Genomic DNA, 20,933 nt, shown 5'->3' with positions numbered 1-20,933 from the left:
TTGCTATGAAGTACGTTCATGTGGGTTGGTCGCCATTCTTAGATTGAAAAAAAAATGTTGGATGTTGACGGACATTAGCCAAAAAGTGTTTATTTTCATTATAAATTTATCGATTTTTTTTTCAAGCAAGAACAGTTCTCTCATTTACCGTTAATACAATAATAAAAAATATATGTATACACAAAAAAAAAATGAAAACGTGAAAAAATTGTTTTTTTTTTTTTAATAGAATATAAATAGGACCTTAAAATTATTTGATTTTACGTTGATTATTGATTCACCGAGTACGGTAAATCAAATTTAGTGTTTTTTGACTATACTATTATATATTTAAAAAAAATGAATAAATAAAATTACGATTTTTGTGTAAATAATTCTTGGAAGGGTCTCGATTTAAAAAACCATCATGTAATTACGGCTATACACATAATTTTATATTCATAGATATATATTATTATACTTCAAAAAACTGTTAACCGAAGAAATAGAAAACAAAATTGAAAAAAAATTTACGTTTATATCCCATACACATGTGATCTCGACAGACTTCTCTCAAGGCAAATTTGAAAATACCCTGACAAAAAATGCCTATAAACTACAAATTACAAACTAACTGTGCTAGAGAATAATTAATAGATGCTGATTTAAATTTTATAATTAATTTTATTATCATTTCTTATTTCATGTTTAATTTATTTTCTTTTTTTTTATTGAAATTGAATTTTTTTTTATTTCTTAGTACCACATTAGCAATCAGCGGGGTTACCTTATAAACGATAGATATAAAAAATAATTCAACATAGAATAAGATGACTAGTTAAGACCGAGTCCTGTTGTAGTATTTAATATTTATCCAATCGGGTTATATTTTTTGTATAAATCAGAAAATCCTGATCAAACACAACCGCCGAGAGAAAAAAATTATATTATATTAAAAAAAATAGTCGCAACTTTTAAACTATAGATGCCGTTCTAAAAATTTAACCCTATCGAAATCGATTTTTATAAATAAGAGCAATTAAAAGAAAACAATTATAAAATTACAATGCCTCAGATGCAACAATTGCGGGAAAATATACTAATACAAAAGATATTAAACAATGTTGTGCACTTTACGATTCATTTCAGTTTTTTTTTCTTGATCAGGATCATTATACAAAAAAAAAATAATAAAAAAATGTTCTCAGTCAAATACATATTGAATTAAACCGATAGAATTGCCGAGATGGGTATAAGTCGTTATTGCACGCAAACTTCACGATATGGTACGCTATTAATTAATTAATTTATTTCAAAAATTCGTTTAAAATTCTTATGTATAATAACAGCAGGAGCGATGAACGCGGTTACGATTTATTAATTAATTTTTTTTTCTTTTCAATCCGCTACGTTTTTATCATTACAAAAAAATAAAAAGAAAAATGAAAAAAAAATAATCAAACGGCAATTCTACGTTTTCCGCTTTCGGTATTATCATTAAAAAATCTAAACAATTAAATTTCCATATACACAAGCACCTAAAGTATTTTTTAATATGACGACTCACATCAGCAAATCTGTAAAAGAAAAACATTTTTAGATAATTTCTTAGTTATATTTACAAGGTTATCTGGATCAAAAATAAATTAGTTGTTATATAATGTTGAATTATCAATCATTAAATATTTTTTTGACCTCCTACTTTCTCGGTGTTCTAATTAATGGTTAGATCTATGAATTTATTTAAACAAAAAAAGAATTCGTGACTGGAAGACTTAACTTCTCTCTCTCTTTACGTGTGACTCATTGATATTTAAGTTTAATTAATGGATAACCTTGTAAATAAAGCCCAATTTGTTTAATAAAGTGTAGAAAATATTTACCAGTCTGTGTGTTGTGTTGCCACGCGTTGTTTGAATTCAACGTATCATCTGTACTGAGGCTATCGACGTTGTTAGCGTTCTTCAATGTTTCGACTGGTATTCTAAAATGTTAAAAAAGATTAGTTCTACGACGGAATTAATATTTCGTTCTTGATTACGCTTACATATTATCGACTGTCTCTATATCTTTCCCGTTCTTGTGCCCATTTTCTGGCGTATCTACTTTTGACCCGTTTAACTTTTCAGACTTGTTTTCTTCATTTTTTTCTTCAGTCTACAAAAACAATCAAAATTAAAAATTTTTTTTTAATTTTCGTTTTCCTACCTGTTGTTGAGGTGTATTATTTTTCCCTCTAGTCCTTAACATAATAGCCTCAACCCTTTTACGCCTCGCCTCCCTCTCTTTTTCTTCATTTTTCAGCCGTTCCTGCAGCTCGGCTTTTTGTCTTTCAGCCTCTTCCCGTGCTCGGCGTTCGGATTCTTCTTTCAATAACTTCATGCGGTTTTCCTCTTCCCGCCTTTGATTCTCTTCCTCAGCTCGTTTCTTTGCTTCTTTAATCGCCTCTTGTAGCCGCTGTTCTTCCTCCTCTCTCAATTTTTCTATCAATAACCTTTGTTGTTCTTCTTCGCGCTGTTGTCGCTCGCGTTCGATTCGTTCTTCTTCCGCTATACGTTGACGTTCCATTTCAGCTTGTCTTTCAGCCTCTTCACGTGCCAAACGTCTTCGTTCAGCCAAAGCGGCTTTAGCTTCTTCTTCAGTATTTATACGCACTTTTGTCATTGAAGTTGTCATTTCTGATGATTCACCAAAATCAATTGTTGATGAACTCATTGTACCATTTTCAATTTTTTCATCAGTTTGTTGTTGTTTAACAGGTGTTTCTAATTGTTTTTCTGATTGCTTTTCAGATTGTTTATCAGACAATTTATCAGATTGTTTTTCAGATTGTTTATCAGTTTGTTTTTCGGATTGATTTTCAAGTTCTTTATCAGATTGTTTTTCGGGTTGTTTCTCCGCTACTTTTTCAGGTTGTTTTTCAATTTGCTTTTGCGGAGGAATTGGTTTCTCTTCGATCGCTTCTTTTTCGTTTTCATGTTCTTCTGATTTAATAAGTTCTTTATTTTTATGGACTATTTCTTTTTCGCTTAAAGTTAAATCTACGAGTTGTCTAAAAAAAATTTATTAAAAAAACCTTTTAATATTTTAATTTAATTTTACTTACTCTGTAATCTGTGCGGTACTTTCAGTAATTACTTCACTATTAGTAGTAACTTTGTTACTATCAGTTATAATTAGATTATCATTAATAACTGTAGTATCGGTTAGATCTTTACTATTATCGATTTGGATTTCATTTTTAACCGTAAGTTCTTCCGTTGCGATGATAGAAGCGGCAACAACAACCGGTTTATTATCATCGTTTTTAACCTCTTTGGCGACGGTTGGTTTTTCTTTCTCTTTGATTAAAGGTTTCGGTTCGACAGGGCTAGTAGTTTGTTGTTGCGAGCTTGTCGGAGACGCCAAAGGTTTCGGGGAACCATCTGTTGGTGATGCCACCGATTTCTTCTTGAGCTTCTCTGTCGATCGAACAAGACTGGACTTTCTTATTTTTGGTAAAGGTGGTTTCTCAACAGCCGCTGTTGACTTTTTCGGATCTGGTGTGCCGTTTGTTGATATCCCGGTTACTGCTATGCTAATAGGTCGAGGTCTTCTCGGTGCCGCTATCGGTCTCATTCGTACATTGACTGAACTTGTGATGCTACTCGTACTTTGTTGACTTAACGAACTGCTAGGTCGTGACGGTGCTAAAAATGCCATTAAAGGATTGTTGATGAAATCACGTATATTATTTATTCAATAATCCGAAGACATACATCGTTGGAAATAATTCACGAGCACACCCTATATAATCTGAACGCGTGAAGATAAATCCATAATATTTGCAGAGCATAAAGGTATACTATAGACGAGTTTCGAGTTTTTCTGTCGCTATGGAGGCGAGGTGAGGCGACTTACCGACTCTATGCCACGTCGTGTAGCGATGGTACGCGCTGCTTACGGGAATACTCTCGTTATTAATGTATAACTTCCATACCAAATTTCATTGCGCTAGACACACGCGTTTAGATTATACAGGGTGTGCTCGTGAATTATTTCCAACAATGTATTAACAATTTCGATCATAAATCGGATTACTGAGTTATAAATAAATTTATTCTAAAACATGTTGTTAGTTCAGTGATTCATTAGCAGCTATTGTGCATAGTAAATGTTTTGGAACATGATTTGAAAAAAGTGTAGGGGGAAACGTATATATGAGCCACCACCGTTGATTTGATTTAAACAAAAAAATAATAAAGTTAGAGATGAAAATTGTAGCATTACTTACGATCCATATTGAAGCTAAAGCAAAGATATTCTTGAGAAAAAGTATAAAAATTATTAAAACAGTAATAAAAAAATATTGCCCGCACCATTAGAACCATTAGATTACCATTTCTTTGAGTTTTGTTTCCGGTGAAGGAGTACTTACCGTCGTGGTTACTACCGGTAGCAAGAAGCTTTTGTTGCCGTAGTTGGGCGGCACGCGTGGTGCGTGGAGGTGGCAACGGACCGACAACGGCCGAGAGCTGGTGCATGCTGCGGCTATCAGATTTGCGTAAGGGCCTTTGAGGCTGAGGGCCAGCTTTGTTAACATTTAGGTGGCTCATGCTACGACTAACGGGGGACTGTTGCGAGCGGTTTAGGGTTCTAAGGGGCGACGCAGGTCCGGCCTCGGCCAGGGCCGGTAGCAGCTCCGCCCTCTTGCGGGGCTTCGCCAGCTGGTCTAAGCGTGACATCGAGTAAGCCCTACCTGGAGAGCGCGTGAACGATTTTCGCGACGGTGCAGACGGCGACTCCCGCGATGGAATGGTCGGCATCAGGTCCGTACGGCGACGCCCTACGTAGCCACTAGCGCAGCCGGCCGGGACTTGAGGAGACGGTGACACTAAAAACAACATTTTTAACACCTTAATATCACACCCACCTTAACACACATCTTCAATAACAAATTTTCATTTTAATCAAGCTTACTTTTTTACCAAACCAGGAACAATACAAATACAATTTATTTTAAAACGTACAAAAAATACCTTTATAAGTTTTCAATGAACATTTTATATGATGTATACAGGATGTTAAGAAAACAAAGCGCAACATTTTTATTTTAAATCATTTCTATCTAGGACGTTACACATTTTGCTTAAAACCCTGTAAAATACCATGCAGATATTATATAACCGGTGCTATTAAATATTCGATATAGGTGAAATGAAAACAAAATCACTAAAGAGTATAAAAAGCGCAAAAATTAAAAATAAATATGTACGAGACGTCATAAAGCGAAACGATTTTGAAACATGCCAGGAGGAAACGTATCGCGGAGCAAAATGGTTAACGGAACAAAGTAAAACAAGTTACGGGCCAAAAAAAATATTTAGGCTTAAGACCGTGATGAGAATCTATACCGAGGGTAGCTGCAGGATCAGTGCTAGAAATATGCCGGTCGACTACGGCCGCCTTATCCCAGTTCATGATCTCATACATAGACGACGACATTCGCATATCTGTAAAAATAAACAGGTCTACCAACTAAACTGCAGAAGACGACGCGAAATAAAATATAAACAAAGGGTGCCTTTGATTCAGTGATTACTTTCAGCGTTTTTATTTTATCATTTATTTTATTACCTTCTATTGAACGTTCGAGGCCACCTGCGGACGTAGCTCTTTTCTTGCTACCTCCGTCAAGTTCCCTCTCAGACTGTCTCCTAGTCAACGGCGCCGCTGCGCTGGTGATATTCTGCGTAGAGGTCGCCCTACGATGACCCCAAAACGACCCTATGGAGTCGGTAGGTTGGAGCATCCTAGGTGTTGACGAACCAAACGCAAACACCATCGAATGCCTTTCGTTGCGTTTTTTCGCTTCTATTCGCGCCTCCCTTTCTTGATTGCGCCTTAAAATCGCTTCCAGCCGATCCCTTTCGGCCTCGTTCATCATTTTCTTGCGCTCCTCCACTTGTTGCCTTCTGTTGTCCTCCTTGAACTTCATTTCTTCAAGTCGCATTTTCCTTTCCATCTCTTTCTTTTCCTTGAAACGTTGTGCTGCTTGCGCTTGTGCTTTAAGCTCATCCAGCTTCTTTTGTCTCTCTTCATTTTCACGTTCCTTTACGGATTTTAATCTGGATTTTGAATCTTCTGAAAAGTTAGTATTAAATTAGTATAATTAATTTTTTTTTGGGAATTTAAAAAAAACACAACATGCATATGTTGCACAACAGATAAGACATTCACATATTTCTTCTGTATGTTGAAATTGTCACTAGTTAGTATTTAACGAAAGACAACTGCGTTTTGTTAGTTGTTAGTCTCCAATGTATTCCCTTTCAAGAGTTTTACCTTCGTAATCGGGGGGGTTTGGCCCCACATATGCAAACCAATGCATGGTTTTTCCTAGAAAATTACACGGAACATCTAACATAGAACAGATAAGAGTAGAAAGAGACGTGAAAGAGGAGAAAATAGAATGGGTGAATTTAGGGGTGTTTATTAATTTTTTTTTGGGGAATATTTTTTACCTTTTGCGACTGATGAAGGACGAGACCCAGCTGTAAATAAAAAAAAATAGTTTTAATATTTAATAATTAAAAAATATTTTTGTATAAAACTTGTTCAATTATAGAAAACAAATTGCCCGTACAATTAGAGTTAGACGACCAAATAAATCATTTTGTAATTGCGAGAAACACGAATTTCCTAGTTTCTACGAGGAGAATTTCAAAAAGTAGCTTTTACCGGCGTAGTATTTGCATGGTCCGTGAGCATCAGAAAGTAGCTTTTCTCGGGTGCTCTTAATTGCATCTCTTACGGCGTCTTAAAGACGTGCGATTTCAACGACAGCGCCTCGTTGCGTCATCCTTTTTCAAATTCCTGCCGCGATTTTATTAAATTCCGATCGGGACCGTTGCGAAAATCGGTTTGGCTCCATATTATTATTATCGACTTGCACAAGGTGCAATTATAAAACGTTCAAATGCGATCCGACCGTTCCAGTATTACAAGGCAGAAATAAAAAATTTTGTCCCGTTTACAATTCAAAATATTCAATACAACCATAAAACCATAAATTTGTGATAATAATTTTCTTGGAAAGTTAGTCATTAAAAAGAATTAAATTATTTTGAGTCGATATCCAAAACAAATTGCACGTAATTTCAGTGTTATCAGAACGGTACATTACCTTTATCATTATTTCTGTTTACATTCATGTTCGTGATATGACTGTATAAAACCATAATTTTGAGTTATTAATCTTTTCGATAAAAATATTACTTTATCCTTGTCGCGCTTACAGTTAACACGGATGAATGATGTTGGAAAGTTAATATAAATTAATTATCTACGATGTTCTTACTAAAATTGGTTCAATTTTTAGTGGACCATGACATATTATTTCCACATAAATTATCTCCAAATCAAATGTATTTGTAATTTTATCAATATTCCTGTTTACAATTGTTATCGATTTTATCATTCATTCAACTTTATGAAACGATAATATTTAAATAAAAAATAAATAAAAATAAATGACTTTAGTGGACCATGATTAAATATTTCCATCTAAAATCCGCGATAAAGACAACGCATTGAAATGCACCTTGCACTTGTGGCAATTTCTTCCAATTATTCAACGACGTCCTTTATGCATATATGGACTTAAAAATAGACGGTGACACACGCGAAACCCATTACGCGATTTTCAATTAAAAACTTCTCGTCGCGTTTCTCGAAACGGAACAGCTGACGCGCGCGGTGTTTTTCGAAATAATCTCTCCTCTCCTTCTCGGTTTTTTTTTCTTTTCCGATATCGTTCTCCGATATCGTCGTCAGTCTCTGGACTATCGGGTTACTTATAGCTTCGCCTTGTAAGCAAGGTCGTGACACCTACGATTAGGAAGGCTCGCGAAGAGAGAGCGACGAATACATTAGAATACAGGACTTAAAAGGCAACATCGGCGATGACGTTGATAATTGAAAAAATTACCTGTTGGATTATTCGCTTTTACTTTTAACTTCACTCCAACTTGATAATCACAAAAACCAATATTTTCAGGAGGCAAAGATGACACTAAAATACTTCTTAAATGTTCTAATGAATTGCTCGGTATTCCTCTCCCATCAGTTTCAGTACCCATATTATTTTACTATTTTATACAAAAATTACAAAGTTTCAAATTTCATATATGCATGCACCACCGTCGCGCGGACACTTCAACTATCAACAATGAACTGTCGCACAAAACGGCCAAACGACGGTTTGTGTTGAGTATGAGTGTGTGTAGATCACCGTTCAGGTATTTGTTATTGGTTTTAATCTATGTATATTAATGCCCACGCGTCTCCAACCTATAAGGAAGGCTGACTCCGGCGAAACTGATTTTAGTGTTGACACGAAGACTCCCGAAGTGAGTTATCGCGCTTTACGATTGTTTATCTCCGGAAAGGAAATTCAACGTTCAACGTCGACGACGATGTTGGCGTTCCAAAACCGTTGCGTAACTCATCGTCGTTGCAGGTGATCCACGCTTACTATTCAATAAAAACCTTTTTTTGTATCCTTTTTTCTCTTTTTATACTTTGAGTATCATAAAATCAAATAAGTTAATTTTGGCCAAAATTATGTAGAATATAGAAAGAAATAATTGCACGAATTAGGGTTGCTACTAAAGTTTAGCCAATAACAAAAGAATCATTTTGTAAGAAGTTGCAGAAAATTTTTGCTCCCAGATGCATCAATGTAGAGAATTTTTCAAAAATGTGAAAATTAGAAGAGTGTTAAAAAAAATCGGTATCCGGAGCATGATACAGAAAAACTTTTACATCAAAAATTGTAGCAAAATGTACCCTTAACACAATGCTATGAAAAATTTTTGCTCCCAGATGCATCAAAGTAGAGAATTTTTCAAAAATGTGAAAATTAGAAGAGTGTTAAAAAAAATCGGTATCTGGAGCGTGATACAGAAAAAGTTTTACAACAAAAATTGTAGCAAATTGTACCTTTGATACGTTCCTCATCAACACTTTTGCTCCCAGAAGCATCAATGTAGAGAATTTTTTAAAAATATGAAAATTAGAAGAGTGTTAAAAAAAATCGGTATCCGAAGCATGATACAGAAACATTTTTATAACAAAAGTTGCAGCAAATTGTACCTTTAATACAATGCTCTGTAAAATATTTGCTCCCAGATGCATCAACGTAGAGAATTTTTCAAAAATGTGAAAATTAGAAGAATGTTAAAAAAAATCGGTATCCGGAGCATGATACAGAAAAATTTTTACAATAAAAATTGTAGCAAATTGTACCTTTAATACAATGCTTTGTAAAATATTTGCTCCCAGATGCATCAATGTAGAGAATTTTTCAAAAATATGAAAATTAGAAGAGTGTTAAAAAAAATCGGTATCCGGAGCATGATACAGAAAAACTTTTACAACAAAAATTGTAGCAAATTGTACCTTTGATACGTTGCTCATCAACACTTTTGCTCCCAGAAGCATCAATGTAGAGAATTTTTTAAAAATATGAAAATTAGAAGAGTGTTAAAAAAAATCGGTATCCGAAGCATGATACAGAAACATTTTTATAACAAAAGTTGTAGCAAATTGTACCTTTAATACAATGCTCTGTAAAATATTTGCTCCAAGATGCATCAATGTAGAGAATTTTTCAAAAATGTGAAAATTAGAAGAGTGTTAAAAAAATCGGTACCTGGAGCAGGATACAGAAAAACTTTTACAACAAAAATTGTAGCAAATTGTACCTTTGATACGTTGCTCATCAACACTTTTGCTCCCAGAAGCATCAATGTAGAGATTTTTTTAAAAATATGAAAATTAGAAGAGTGTTAAAAAAAATCGGTATCCGAAGCATGATACAGAAACATTTTTATAACAAAAGTTGTAGCAAATTGTACCTTTAATACAATGCTCTGTAAAATATTTGCTCCCAGGTGCATCAATGTAGAGAATTTTTCAAAAATATGAAAATTAGAAGAATGTTAAAAAAAATCGGTATCCGGAGCATGATACAGAAAAACTTTTACAATAAAAATTGTAGCAAATTGTACCTTTAATACAATGCTTTGTAAAATATTTGCTCCCAGATGCATCAATGTAGAGAATTTTTCAAAAATATGAAAATTAGAAGAGTGTTAAAAAAAATCGGTATCCGGAGCATGATACAGAAAAACTTTTACAACAAAAATTGTAGCAAATTGTACCTTTGATACGTTGCTCATCAACACTTTTGCTCCCAGAAGCATCAATGTAGAGAATTTTTTAAAAATATGAAAATTAGAAGAGTGTTAAAAAAAATCGGTATCCGAAGCATGATACAGAAACATTTTTATAACAAAAGTTGTAGCAAATTGTACCTTTAATACAATGCTCTGTAAAATATTTGCTCCAAGATGCATCAATGTAGAGAATTTTTCAAAAATGTGAAAATTAGAAGAGTGTTAAAAAAATCGGTATCCGGAGCATGATACAGAAAAACTTTTACAACAAAAGTGTAGCAAATTGTATCCTTAACACAATGCCTTAAACATTTTTGCTCCCAAATGCATCAATGTAGAGAATTTTTCAAAAATATGAAAATTAGAAGAATGTTAAAAAAAATCAGTATCCGGAGCATGATACAAAAACACTTTTACAACAAAAGTGTAGCAAATTGTATCCTTAACACAATGCCTTAAACATTTTTGCTCCCAGATGCATCAATATAGAGAATTTTTCAAAAATATGAAAATTAGAAGAATGTTAAAAAAAATCGGTATCCGGAGCATGATGCAGAAAAACTTTTACAACAAAAATTGTAGCAAATTGTACCCTTAACACGTTGCTGATCAACACCTTTGCTCCCAGATGCATCAATGTAAAGAATTTTTCAAAAATATGAAAATTAGAAGAATGTTAAAAAAAATCGGTATCCGGAGCATGATACAGAAAAACTTTTACAACAAAAATTGTAGCAAATTGTACCCTTAACACAATGCTCTGTAACATTTTTGCTCCCAGGTGCATCAATGTAAGGAATTTTTCAAAAATATGAAAATTAGAAGAATGTTAAAAAAAATCGGTATCCGGAGCATGATACAGAAAAACTTTTACAACAAAAATTGTAGTAAATTGTACCCTTAACACAGTGCTATGTAAAATTTTTGCTCCCAGATGCATCAAAGTAGAGAATTTTTAAAAAATATGAAAATTAGAAGAGTGTTAAAAAAAATCGGTACCTGGAGCATGATACAGAAAAACTTTTACAACAAAAGTGTAGCAAATTGTATCCTTAACACAATGCCTTAAAACATTTTTGCTCCCAAATGCATCAATGTAGAGAATTTTTCAAAAATATGAAAATTTGAAGAGTGTTAAAAAAATCGGTATCCGAAGCGTGATACAGAAAAACTTTTATAACAAAAATTGTAGCAAATTGTAGCCTTAACAGATTGCTCATCAACACTTTTGCTCCCAGATGCATCAATGTAGAGAATTTTTCAAAAATATGAAAATTGGAAGTGTTAAAAAAAATCGCCAATAACAAAAGAATCATTTTGTAAGAAGTTGCAGAAAGATCCCTTCTACAAGTCTTAGAAGTTTGTAAGGAGAATTTTAGAGCACCCTGTATATAGAAATTTAAGTGTAATCTTGAAACTCTCCACAGAAATGAGCAAATTTTTGACAAAATGGTTTTCCAGAAAATAAAAAACATTGAAATGGTCATAAAGACGAATTATTTAATAAATTTCCAGAAAAGTAAATTTTTGCAAAAACATATCATAGTGAGATATTACAAAAATTAAGAAATTTTAACTTTAAAGGAGAATAAAAACGAAATTTATAAATAATAATCACAACAATAACAAAGTAATTAAGTTATGGGAAAATTTCATTTCATAATTATTATAAAAGTACAAGTGTGCAACCAATTATACGTCTCGTTTATTTAATTCTCATTTTTTATAGCATTAACAAAAATTTATTGACGCATTGTTTTTAATTAGCATAAAATAAAAACTTTTCTTGAAGGATCAGTATGCGAGTTAACTTTCTTTTTAGATCTTTCTAGAGAGAGAAACATCTTCTCATATAATAATAATAAAATATAAATTGTAATGAATATAGAAGAATTCAATAAATTTTACCACAATTAGGTTAAAACAAAATAACGTAGAGGTAAATTAGAAAACGATAATACCAAGCAATTAAAAAGATCTATCAAAGAGTAATTAAAAATAAATGTGGATAACTGGATAACAAAACGGTTACGTTTCAGAATAAAATACGAGCGGTGTTAATTATTTCTAATTGTTATTTGTGACTTTTTTGTTTCTGAATTATTAATTAAAAAAATGGTTTGAGTAGATTTATTTAAAGATAATGAAATGAATTAAGTTGGAATTCAATTAGAAAACGTTTGTGTCTTAATTGTGCACACAGTAGTATAACAAAAACTTTCCAGTGCCTTTGTAAGCCGGGCGTTGGAATTCCTTAAAAATTATCCGGTCAGAACCGCGTGGTGTGAAAAGTAGGTGATTTTTTATCGAGGCAATTACGTTGATAAAACTCCATTCCGAAAAATTAGGCCTTACTAATAGCTGATTAATTAACGAGTTACAGTGTTTCTGGTGTAAAGAAGTATTAGTCAGAATCTTGTTAGGTGGTGATAGATAGCGTCAATTTAAACGGGGACATCCTGTACAAGGTGTCATAATTCGAATTGCATAACCATGGCAAAAAGCGTCGACATTCTACGGTGCTTGGTCGGTAATTTTTCACTTATAAAAAGGCGCAAAAAGTCCTTCGGCAGCTTTCCGCAACCGTTAGACGGGGAACTTCCTCTTAAATTTGGTCGTTTCTCGTTTATAAACAAAAAGTCAACCAAAAGTTAAAAAAAGAAAAAGTAGAGAGTATCGAAATAACAGGAGTCGTTTTCACAAAACGCGTAACGCCCAATAAAAACGCGTAACGGTGTGCAGTAGCCTAAAGGATAGAAAATGGATAGATATAGAAAAAAAGTCGAACTCGCTCTTCGAGAAGATTGGACCGGCCCGTGTGGTAATTTTACATTACCCTACTTTCAATACAACAATGTACTAATCTAATAATCTAATGGCTTATCGACGCGCACGCGATTGCAATAGCAATAGCCACCGGTTCGCGATTCATCGGAATTATCGTTATTATTATTATTGGCCGCAATTAAAAACGTCGAGTGAAATCTCTCTTTGTTACATTGGGAGAAAACAAGCGCAAAATTTAATTGCGCGACGCGAAAACGAGCCAATAAACAAACGTCGTCATTGCGACACACCAAGTCATTCCACGATTCATAGTTTTCTTTGGAAATGTGCAACTACACCTAAAATCACATTTACGACGTCAATATACAACAAACAATAGTCCACTATTTATATACCGCGTTTTTAATGGCACAACATTTTATTTTCTCAACTTAAATTTAATACACTTTTCAAAAATATTCTCACGTTAAGAAACCAACAATAAATTAATACTAAATTTTTATACTTATTTTACTTATATTTACTTTTATACTTATCTACATCAACAACAAATATTATAGTATTATTTTTAGTGAGATATTGTAATAGAGGTCGTTCACGGCCGAGGCGCTACAACTATGAGCATTATAGATAAAACAGGGAGTGACATGCTATCTCGATAATATATATATTAAATAAAGAAACTTTCAAAACTATAGAAATTAAAATCATAAAATAAATGAAGAAAATGTTTATGACAAAACTTTAATCTTTTCGCAAAATATTTTTATCGATTCATTTGGTGTCGGTTTCAATTAAATTTTCGTGATTATAAAAACCTATTAGCTATTGTGATTGTTATCTAATTCGTGAAGAAACTTTTTTATGATCCAGAAAATGTATACCTGGATTAATAAAGAAGATCCGTATTCGAATTTCTCTCCGTACGAAACAAATTGTTTACACTTTCGTTGACAAATAAAATTTCACTCGAATTTCTCCGGCAGTATTCGCAGTTGCTTTTTAAAACGTTTTTTTGTAACAAGGTCATCTAATCCAGTTTATGGCAAACGTTTTATTTTCAAAGGAAACAGATGTATCCTTATGATAATTTCCTTTTTCTAAGAGGATACAGTTATTATCGACCTTGTTTCCTTCATTTTTATTTCGGTGCCGACAATATAATATTTAAGCCATTTTAAGAATCCTAATTTAAAGGAAACGATAAAAATAACTAAGATAATATCAAATAGTTGACATCACTCTCCTATAAATCAACAGTCTTTATATGTCGCGTTATATCCTCAATCATGAATTCCTATCTTTTGCGCTTCCTCCCTCGCTATCTCAAAGCAACCTCGTCTCATTTATCTTTAACTTTTCAATTTAATTAAATACTTTGCTAAAAGCCTTAAGTAATAATATATTGTTTATTTATAAAACAATTTGTTATATTACGTAATTGCAAAATTGTATTAAAAATATTCGAGATAAAATTAAGATAAGAGGTAAATGTTGTTGTTTTATGACACGTGTTGTATTTTTAATAAATTTTATTAAAAATTAATTATATTATTTTTTTTTTCGAATATTTGATTATAATTTGGAAATATTTCTTTTTATTCCTACATATTTTCCGCGTATTAAAATGACTAATATTTCAATAATGTTGCATTGGTTTGTTAAAAAAAAAATAGTGAAGGTCGAATGGGTGTAAAAGAGATATCGTGTACTTAACGATTTACATTGTACGGTGGGGCGATTTACAAAACGCGCCTATTATATTACGTAAATATTTAATTAAATCGACCTTATTGGACAGGATTACCAGAATATATATATAAACAAATTTCTTTTGAAAAAAAAATTAATTAATGAAAAAAAATTAGTTTTCTTCCTTGTAGTCGGTATTATTATTTTGATATTCTATATACGCCCGCGTCCTACTTCACATTTTACACCTGGCGGCTTATGGATACCAATGCTATACAAATCTTAACTGTAAAACGAAAACGCAGCGGACGGTACACGATAAGTTGAGCACCAGATTGTTATCGTACATTTCAAAAAAAAAATTAATTAATTAATCAAAAAAATTAAACATTTTTATTAAAACTTACATAACCATATATTCCCCATAGGGGCTTCGTGTAGTAATCGCGGATCAAAATTGAGTCCTTCTAAGTCTTTTTGTAACCTGGATGCATCCATGCTAAGTGCTCTTTCTGGTAATAAAAAGAGATGATCCAGGTTATCCATTTGACTATTTGATTCTTGTCGTGATATTAAAGTTAACATTATCGACAAGGACCGTAGCACAACGTTGCGTATTTTGGTGCTCCGTCTATAAATAGGAACCTTATTATCGAACTGTTTTTCTAGTTCGAACGATTCTTAATAATCCGATTCCGGGTAACGCGAATCGTTTTAATGTCTATAAGACGTCGAAAGCGACGTCTTTCACCCGGTGTCTTTGTTGTTATTGTTTTATTTTGACGTCCGCACGTCCACGTTTTGGCGCACGTTTCGTCGCCTTGATCACTCGGTGTTTACCGTACGAAGTCTCCGCTGTTACTGCCAACTACGAGGAGTTGGAGCTTCGAAAACGATGTTGCGTTCGTGAATGCGAACGCTATGAACCGCCACCGAAGCGTTATCACCGCCTCCAAGAAAGCGCCACGCGAACACCTCGATACGCTCTCCATAATCTCTAAAACTAAATTATTAATAAAAAATCTGTTAGTTCTTACCCTTGATTATCTTAATTGAGATCACCTTCAATGACCTTTTATTTTGTGCTAAAAATAATTTGGAATTTTTAGCACACTTTTTTGGTTATCTTTTTGTGTTATTACGCAAATTTTTATAGATAAAACATTTTGCGTTTAACCCATTTTTTTCTGGTACACACCCTCGATTAGCTTAATTAAAAACATGGTCAATAATCTATTCTTAAATTAAACCATTTTTTTTTATAAATCAAAGAATTATAAACTAACGCCATCTATTGGCAAGAAGATTCATAACTTAATTTACCGAATCTAACGTGACTAAAAAGAATAATTCTTTTATTACACACCCTTAATTTGAATTAAAATAATTTAATTAAAGGTTATTTTCACATTCTGGGAATTTTACTTTTGAAATCACTTAAACAGAAATATAATAAAAGAATAATCTTAAAACAACAAGAAAATCCTTGACCTAATAAAAACCCAAACAAATTTTTCGCTCTCATTTGTCTCGTTAATAAAAAAATATTTAGTCATAGCTTGTTAGAAAACCGTGGCATATTTAGAGAAAGCATTTCGAATAAAAATTTATTTATTATTAATATATTTTTAATTTTTTTCTTAGAGTGAGAGCGGCTTTAAACGTAAAAACTAATAATTAAAATTGTTTATGATGTTATTTATCAAAAAGATAAGTTTTACACACATTGCCGAATTGTTATGAAATCATTGATTGCTAGAAATTCAGCCTAGTCATTATCACCTCTATATATATCGCACTCTAGATAAACTGCAATAACACAATAATATAGTTTAACGATTTTAGGAAACATTTTTGTTTTTCCTAAAGTAAAAATAATATTTACTATCTCTATATGGGAGAAAGTAATTGTGTTATATTCGCTTTATGTGCCACTTACTATAAAAGAACATATAAGTGTTGATTTTCGCCACACCTCGCGCATCCCCGCTCGATAAACGTCGTGTGACCGCAACTTATTGACTAAATTCTCAATTGCTTGAAGAATAAATAATAATTTTATATTTCGCCGAAAATCAGTTTTCCAAAATGGTGGTCCCTCAAAAGAGACAATGCGACACATTGTGTGGAACGAAATCCTAAAAACAATGTGATGCGCGGTGAATCTCAGTCAGGGTGAGATAGTTTCGCCCCGCCCTCATTTAGCACAATTCCAACAAAAGTAAAATATTAAATGAGAAATTTCGATAAAACAGATATAAATTATTTTATTAAAACAACCTTACAACATTAGATCAAGATGCTCCAAGAAATCCAAGCTTCAAACCTGATTAAATATAATGCTTTAATCAATGTACCTATAGTAAAGAGATTGTGTCTGTCTAAAGAGTACCTACACTTGAACAGCTTTTTAAATTGCTGCCTTTGGTTACAAAACAATGTTTGTTTGTTGGACTGAGCAGATGGGATGGAGACGGAAAGAGAAGATAATAGCAATAAAAGAATGATACTAGAATGAGAAAAAAAAAGCTGGCCAGAAAGAAAACTGATAATAAAGGAAAAAGATCAGAAAGAGAAATAAGGTACTGCATTGAATGGAAGGAGAGTGGAAGGAAACTGGTAGTAGAAGAAAGAAACTGAACAGAAATCAGAAAAATTTCAAGGTAACAAGAGAACTAGCCAGAGAAGAGAAGTACTGAAGAGGCACAATAGACGAAAGACGCTAAAAATGTTGAACAAAGTCTGGAAACAGAATAGAGACTGTTTATACATGGAACAGGTCTGGGAATGGGGAAAGAGGATATTTGGGAACGACGTGGGAAAAAGGAGGATAATGCTTTTGAGCTTGATAAAAAGCGTTATGATGTATGGGGATGGAAGAAGCAAGGGCAGTTAGAAAATGTGCAAACCAGGTAGTGGAAGTGGGTGTTGAGGTTGGCTAAGGAGATGCCGGGGTATATAGTTAGAGAAAAAATCTTGTGGGAAATAACTAGAGGGCAGGATAGGGAATTGAAGAGATGATCAATAGATATTGGATGGAGGATGAGGAGAGGTTAGGAAATTAGATAGATAATAATCTTAAAGTTAGCCTACCCATGTACATATTAAGTTGATGATTGTCTTCATATACAGGGTGATATACAGGGTATTAAATATTATATTTCTCTAACGAGGAACTTATTAACATACGGGGAACCACAGCAAAATTCTGTGCTTGCGGCTCGTCTCTATGCAGAAAGGTTTGTAGATAAATATCGTGAATCCTTTTTGCAACGTGGTAAGCAAAATGGCAATATTCGACTGAGGCTTAGGCAACTTGAAGGAACAATTAGACCTGTACACATAGTCAATCACGAGGACGTTTTGAATGTCGTCGAAGAGCAGCATATATTGAGGCACAACCAACTCCATCCATATCACATCCAACGTGTACAAGCCCTACTACCAGTGAATCATCCCCCTCGAGTACAATTTTGCGAGTGGTACCAATAACGTTCTCCACATTTTTCGTTGGAAGTGCGGCGACATCTAGATAATGTGTTAGGCCAAGGTGGTCCAATGGTCTGCCCATCTCGATCGCCCGACCTCAAACATCATGATTTTTATCTTTGGGGTCACTTAAAAACCATAGTTAATACTGAGCAGTAATTAAGATACATTCTGCTGCCGAGACAATTCTACAAAATCCTGATTTAAGCCGCGCTTGTGGTTACTACATTTTTTTCACCTAATAGTAATTATTTGCCATGAGGAATAAATCCTCAAGTTTATGCGTGTAGCTTGAGAATCACCCTGTATGTAATAGTTGGCAGTTATCATTCAGGTGATACTTTTTTTGTGTTTTGGTTCAGAACTTACAAAAAAGTTAAAAATAGTTAAATATACATATTTCGACTATTTCTGGCTATATGTCTGTTCGTATATATATAACTCTAAAACGCAATTAGTTGCGGTGAGGAAATTTGATGTATGGTTATTACACTAAAATTGTAGATTTCTCAAGTTTTAGTCCAAGTCTCCCAACTGGAAGTGGCACTTCATATAAACTTGTACTTTAAATAAAGTATATTATCATAGAGATATAAGATGTAGGTGAAGATTAGGTTGGGTTGACTGATTAAGTAGAGTCATCTACAATCGCGAACACGCATTAAAACTATTTTTAGCTACTGAAAGTAAAAAAAAAAATGTTGAGTGTTAATAATCTAATCGTTTCGAAATAATTTTTTTAATAGTTTTATAGATATTAATATAAAAATTTTGATCGGTAAAAATGTGAGCGATGACGAATGAATTGAAACATCGTGAGTAATCGAACAAGTCCCGTTAGTTATTCACTCATTGCAGAAAGAAAAACTCTTCCTTCAAGGTTCTTCAAGTTTGTAATCTGAGAATTTAACGAATTAGAGAGAACAATCGTTTCTCTAGTAGACTTTGAGAGTAAGTTGAATTGGAACACACGCGTACGTGACTTTTACCTTAGGGTAAAGTTAAAACAAAGCGTCCTTATCGAATAAAAAAATATCGAGGGAAAAGCAAAAGCAATAGAATATGTTGCCCTGAGCATTGAGTATTAATCAAAGTGGCCGCTAATTATAGTCGGCGGCGAATAGTAACAATAAATTGTACATTAAGCGAGGAACGGCTTTCTCTTCATTTTTATTTTTTTCAGTATTTTTGTTGTTGTTATTATATTTGAAGTTATTTTTGATCAGATAACATGAGTCCCATCTGTTCATTTACAATAAAAAGATATTGAAATGTTTATAATCTGTCATAAATTTATTTCGAAAATTGTGAAACACATCAACACAAGTAATAAAATTGTTAAATTAATAGAAAGACAACTTTCTATTAATTTGCTTTTTAATTATTTTCGGCCGGAATTTTTATGTTTTAAAAATAGACATTGTAAGTTCCATCCGTATTAAATTGGTTTAATTAAATCATTTAAAGAACTTTCACGATTAAACGTTTAAAACCTTCCTTCAACATTCTTATCATAATATATATATAAAAAAAACTTGTCATAAATAAAACGCTAAAAGATAATGAATCATGCATGTTTCATATCGAGGGCTACTGAAACGATAACAAACGTATTTTTTAAATAAAAATTTCGATCGATAAATTTTGCTAAAACAGTCGATTACGTGAGAGATAACGTCCCAAACCGGCGTTAAAATGCTTCAAATCCATGGGATAAAACGGGAAATGTTCCGTGTGGTATTTCGTTGAGTGTTTCCAAAAATAATGCAGACGCACTACAGAAAACAAAGAATTGAAAACGGCATATTTTAAGGTTAGGTTCTGCGCCAACCAACTTACTCTCAAACACACCTAAAAATATAAGAATAATCATGAATAATTAATATATATATATTAATATATATTACTGAGTGATGTAAGTGATGAATCAAAAGTTTCAACATCCAAAATTTTATTAACTTATGATTAATATAATGATATAAAAAGGATTATTAATACACAAACATGCATATTAATAGATTAATAGGTGAAATAATTTTGATTCACCCTGTACATAGAATACAATTTAGAGGTTATGGTTAACGAGAAACGGTGACATTTTTCTTTTTCTAAATGAACCGGCAAATATTAACTTTACCTGACCGTCTAGAAACGAAATAAATCAATACGTATTATTGATATATAAAACATACACCACGATTCAAGATATTAACATGTATTAAATATATCTGTCCGGGGTGTAACTCCTGTACAATAAAACAAAAAAAAAGCGGTACGAGGTCATGTTCTGTGACTTCTCCCGACACAAATATACAGTTAAGAATCGAATATTTTAACGTATCAAAAGAAAACCCACGCGGTTTTCTGTATGGAAAAGCCGTGGGCTTGTTAAATTGTGGTTTTTTAACACCCCGGGAAGTGAACAATCTACAGCTGTTGAAACGTTTTAGATTATATAACCGGACGAGGACCAGGGGGCAAAAAATGTTGCACACCCCCCCGGCAATGAAAAAAACGTCCAAATGGATTTGGACGAACGTAAACGTTCAAACTTACCAATGTTTTTTAATTGATCTGAGTTGTCCTGACCGTTTTCTGCCATTTTGGCACTAGTCACTGCACAACACCACCACACTCACATAAACGACATATCACAATATAATGTAGAATGTGAAGTTATAAACGGACGATGGGATTTTGGTACGTTGTGGTGGCAGCACTTGTCTTACACGTCAAATATTCTTCTAGCGATTTCATAGATTTTTT

At 33.0% G+C, this 20,933-nt stretch overlaps 1 protein-coding gene across 14 annotated transcripts; it reads right to left on the bottom strand.

Moving 5' to 3' along the window:
* Positions 1 to 1,266: 1,266 nt before the first annotated feature.
* Positions 1,267 to 20,834, bottom strand: LOC111425674 (ensconsin-like). Of its 14 annotated transcripts, none has more exons than XM_023059869.2 (11): positions 20,724 to 20,834; positions 6,483 to 6,512; positions 6,304 to 6,378; positions 5,596 to 6,102; positions 5,373 to 5,471; positions 4,397 to 4,852; positions 3,086 to 3,668; positions 2,188 to 3,031; positions 2,027 to 2,136; positions 1,863 to 1,963; positions 1,267 to 1,556 (listed from the first exon to the last, which is right to left on the bottom strand). In XM_023059869.2, the coding sequence occupies exons 1-11, from the start codon at positions 20,767 to 20,769 to the stop codon at positions 1,543 to 1,545; spliced, it is 2,865 nt and encodes a 954-aa protein (XP_022915637.1). In that variant the 5' UTR covers positions 20,770 to 20,834; the 3' UTR covers positions 1,267 to 1,542. The 14 variants fall into 14 exon arrangements, 13 of the variants coding, with proteins under 13 accessions (XP_022915637.1, XP_022915638.1, XP_022915629.1 ...); XM_023059870.2 differs by having other exon boundaries at positions 6,304 to 6,357; XM_023059861.2 differs by lacking the exon at positions 20,724 to 20,834 and adding an exon at positions 15,086 to 15,535.
* Between the last annotated feature and the right edge of the window lie 99 nt (positions 20,835 to 20,933).

Source organism: Onthophagus taurus, chromosome 8 (assembly GCF_036711975.1).
Source record: "Onthophagus taurus isolate NC chromosome 8, IU_Otau_3.0, whole genome shotgun sequence".
NCBI classification, from domain to species: domain Eukaryota; kingdom Metazoa; phylum Arthropoda; class Insecta; order Coleoptera; family Scarabaeidae; genus Onthophagus; species Onthophagus taurus.
This window is presented reverse-complemented; position numbering and strand designations above follow the sequence as displayed.

Bases quoted from the DNA above. Each gene is read 5' to 3' on its own strand.
- LOC111425674 (XM_023059861.2), bottom strand. From the start codon at position 15,263: ATGTTAACTTTAATATCACGACAAGAATCAAATAGTCAAATGGATAAC. The intron at 6,103-6,303 runs GTAAAACTCTTG...CTAACTTTTCAG, and splicing joins AAACCCCCCCGATTACGAAG to AAGATTCAAAATCCAGATTA. The intron at 4,853-5,372 runs GTATAGATTCTC...TGTTGTTTTTAG, and splicing joins TGATCCTGCAGCTACCCTCG to TGTCACCGTCTCCTCAAGTC.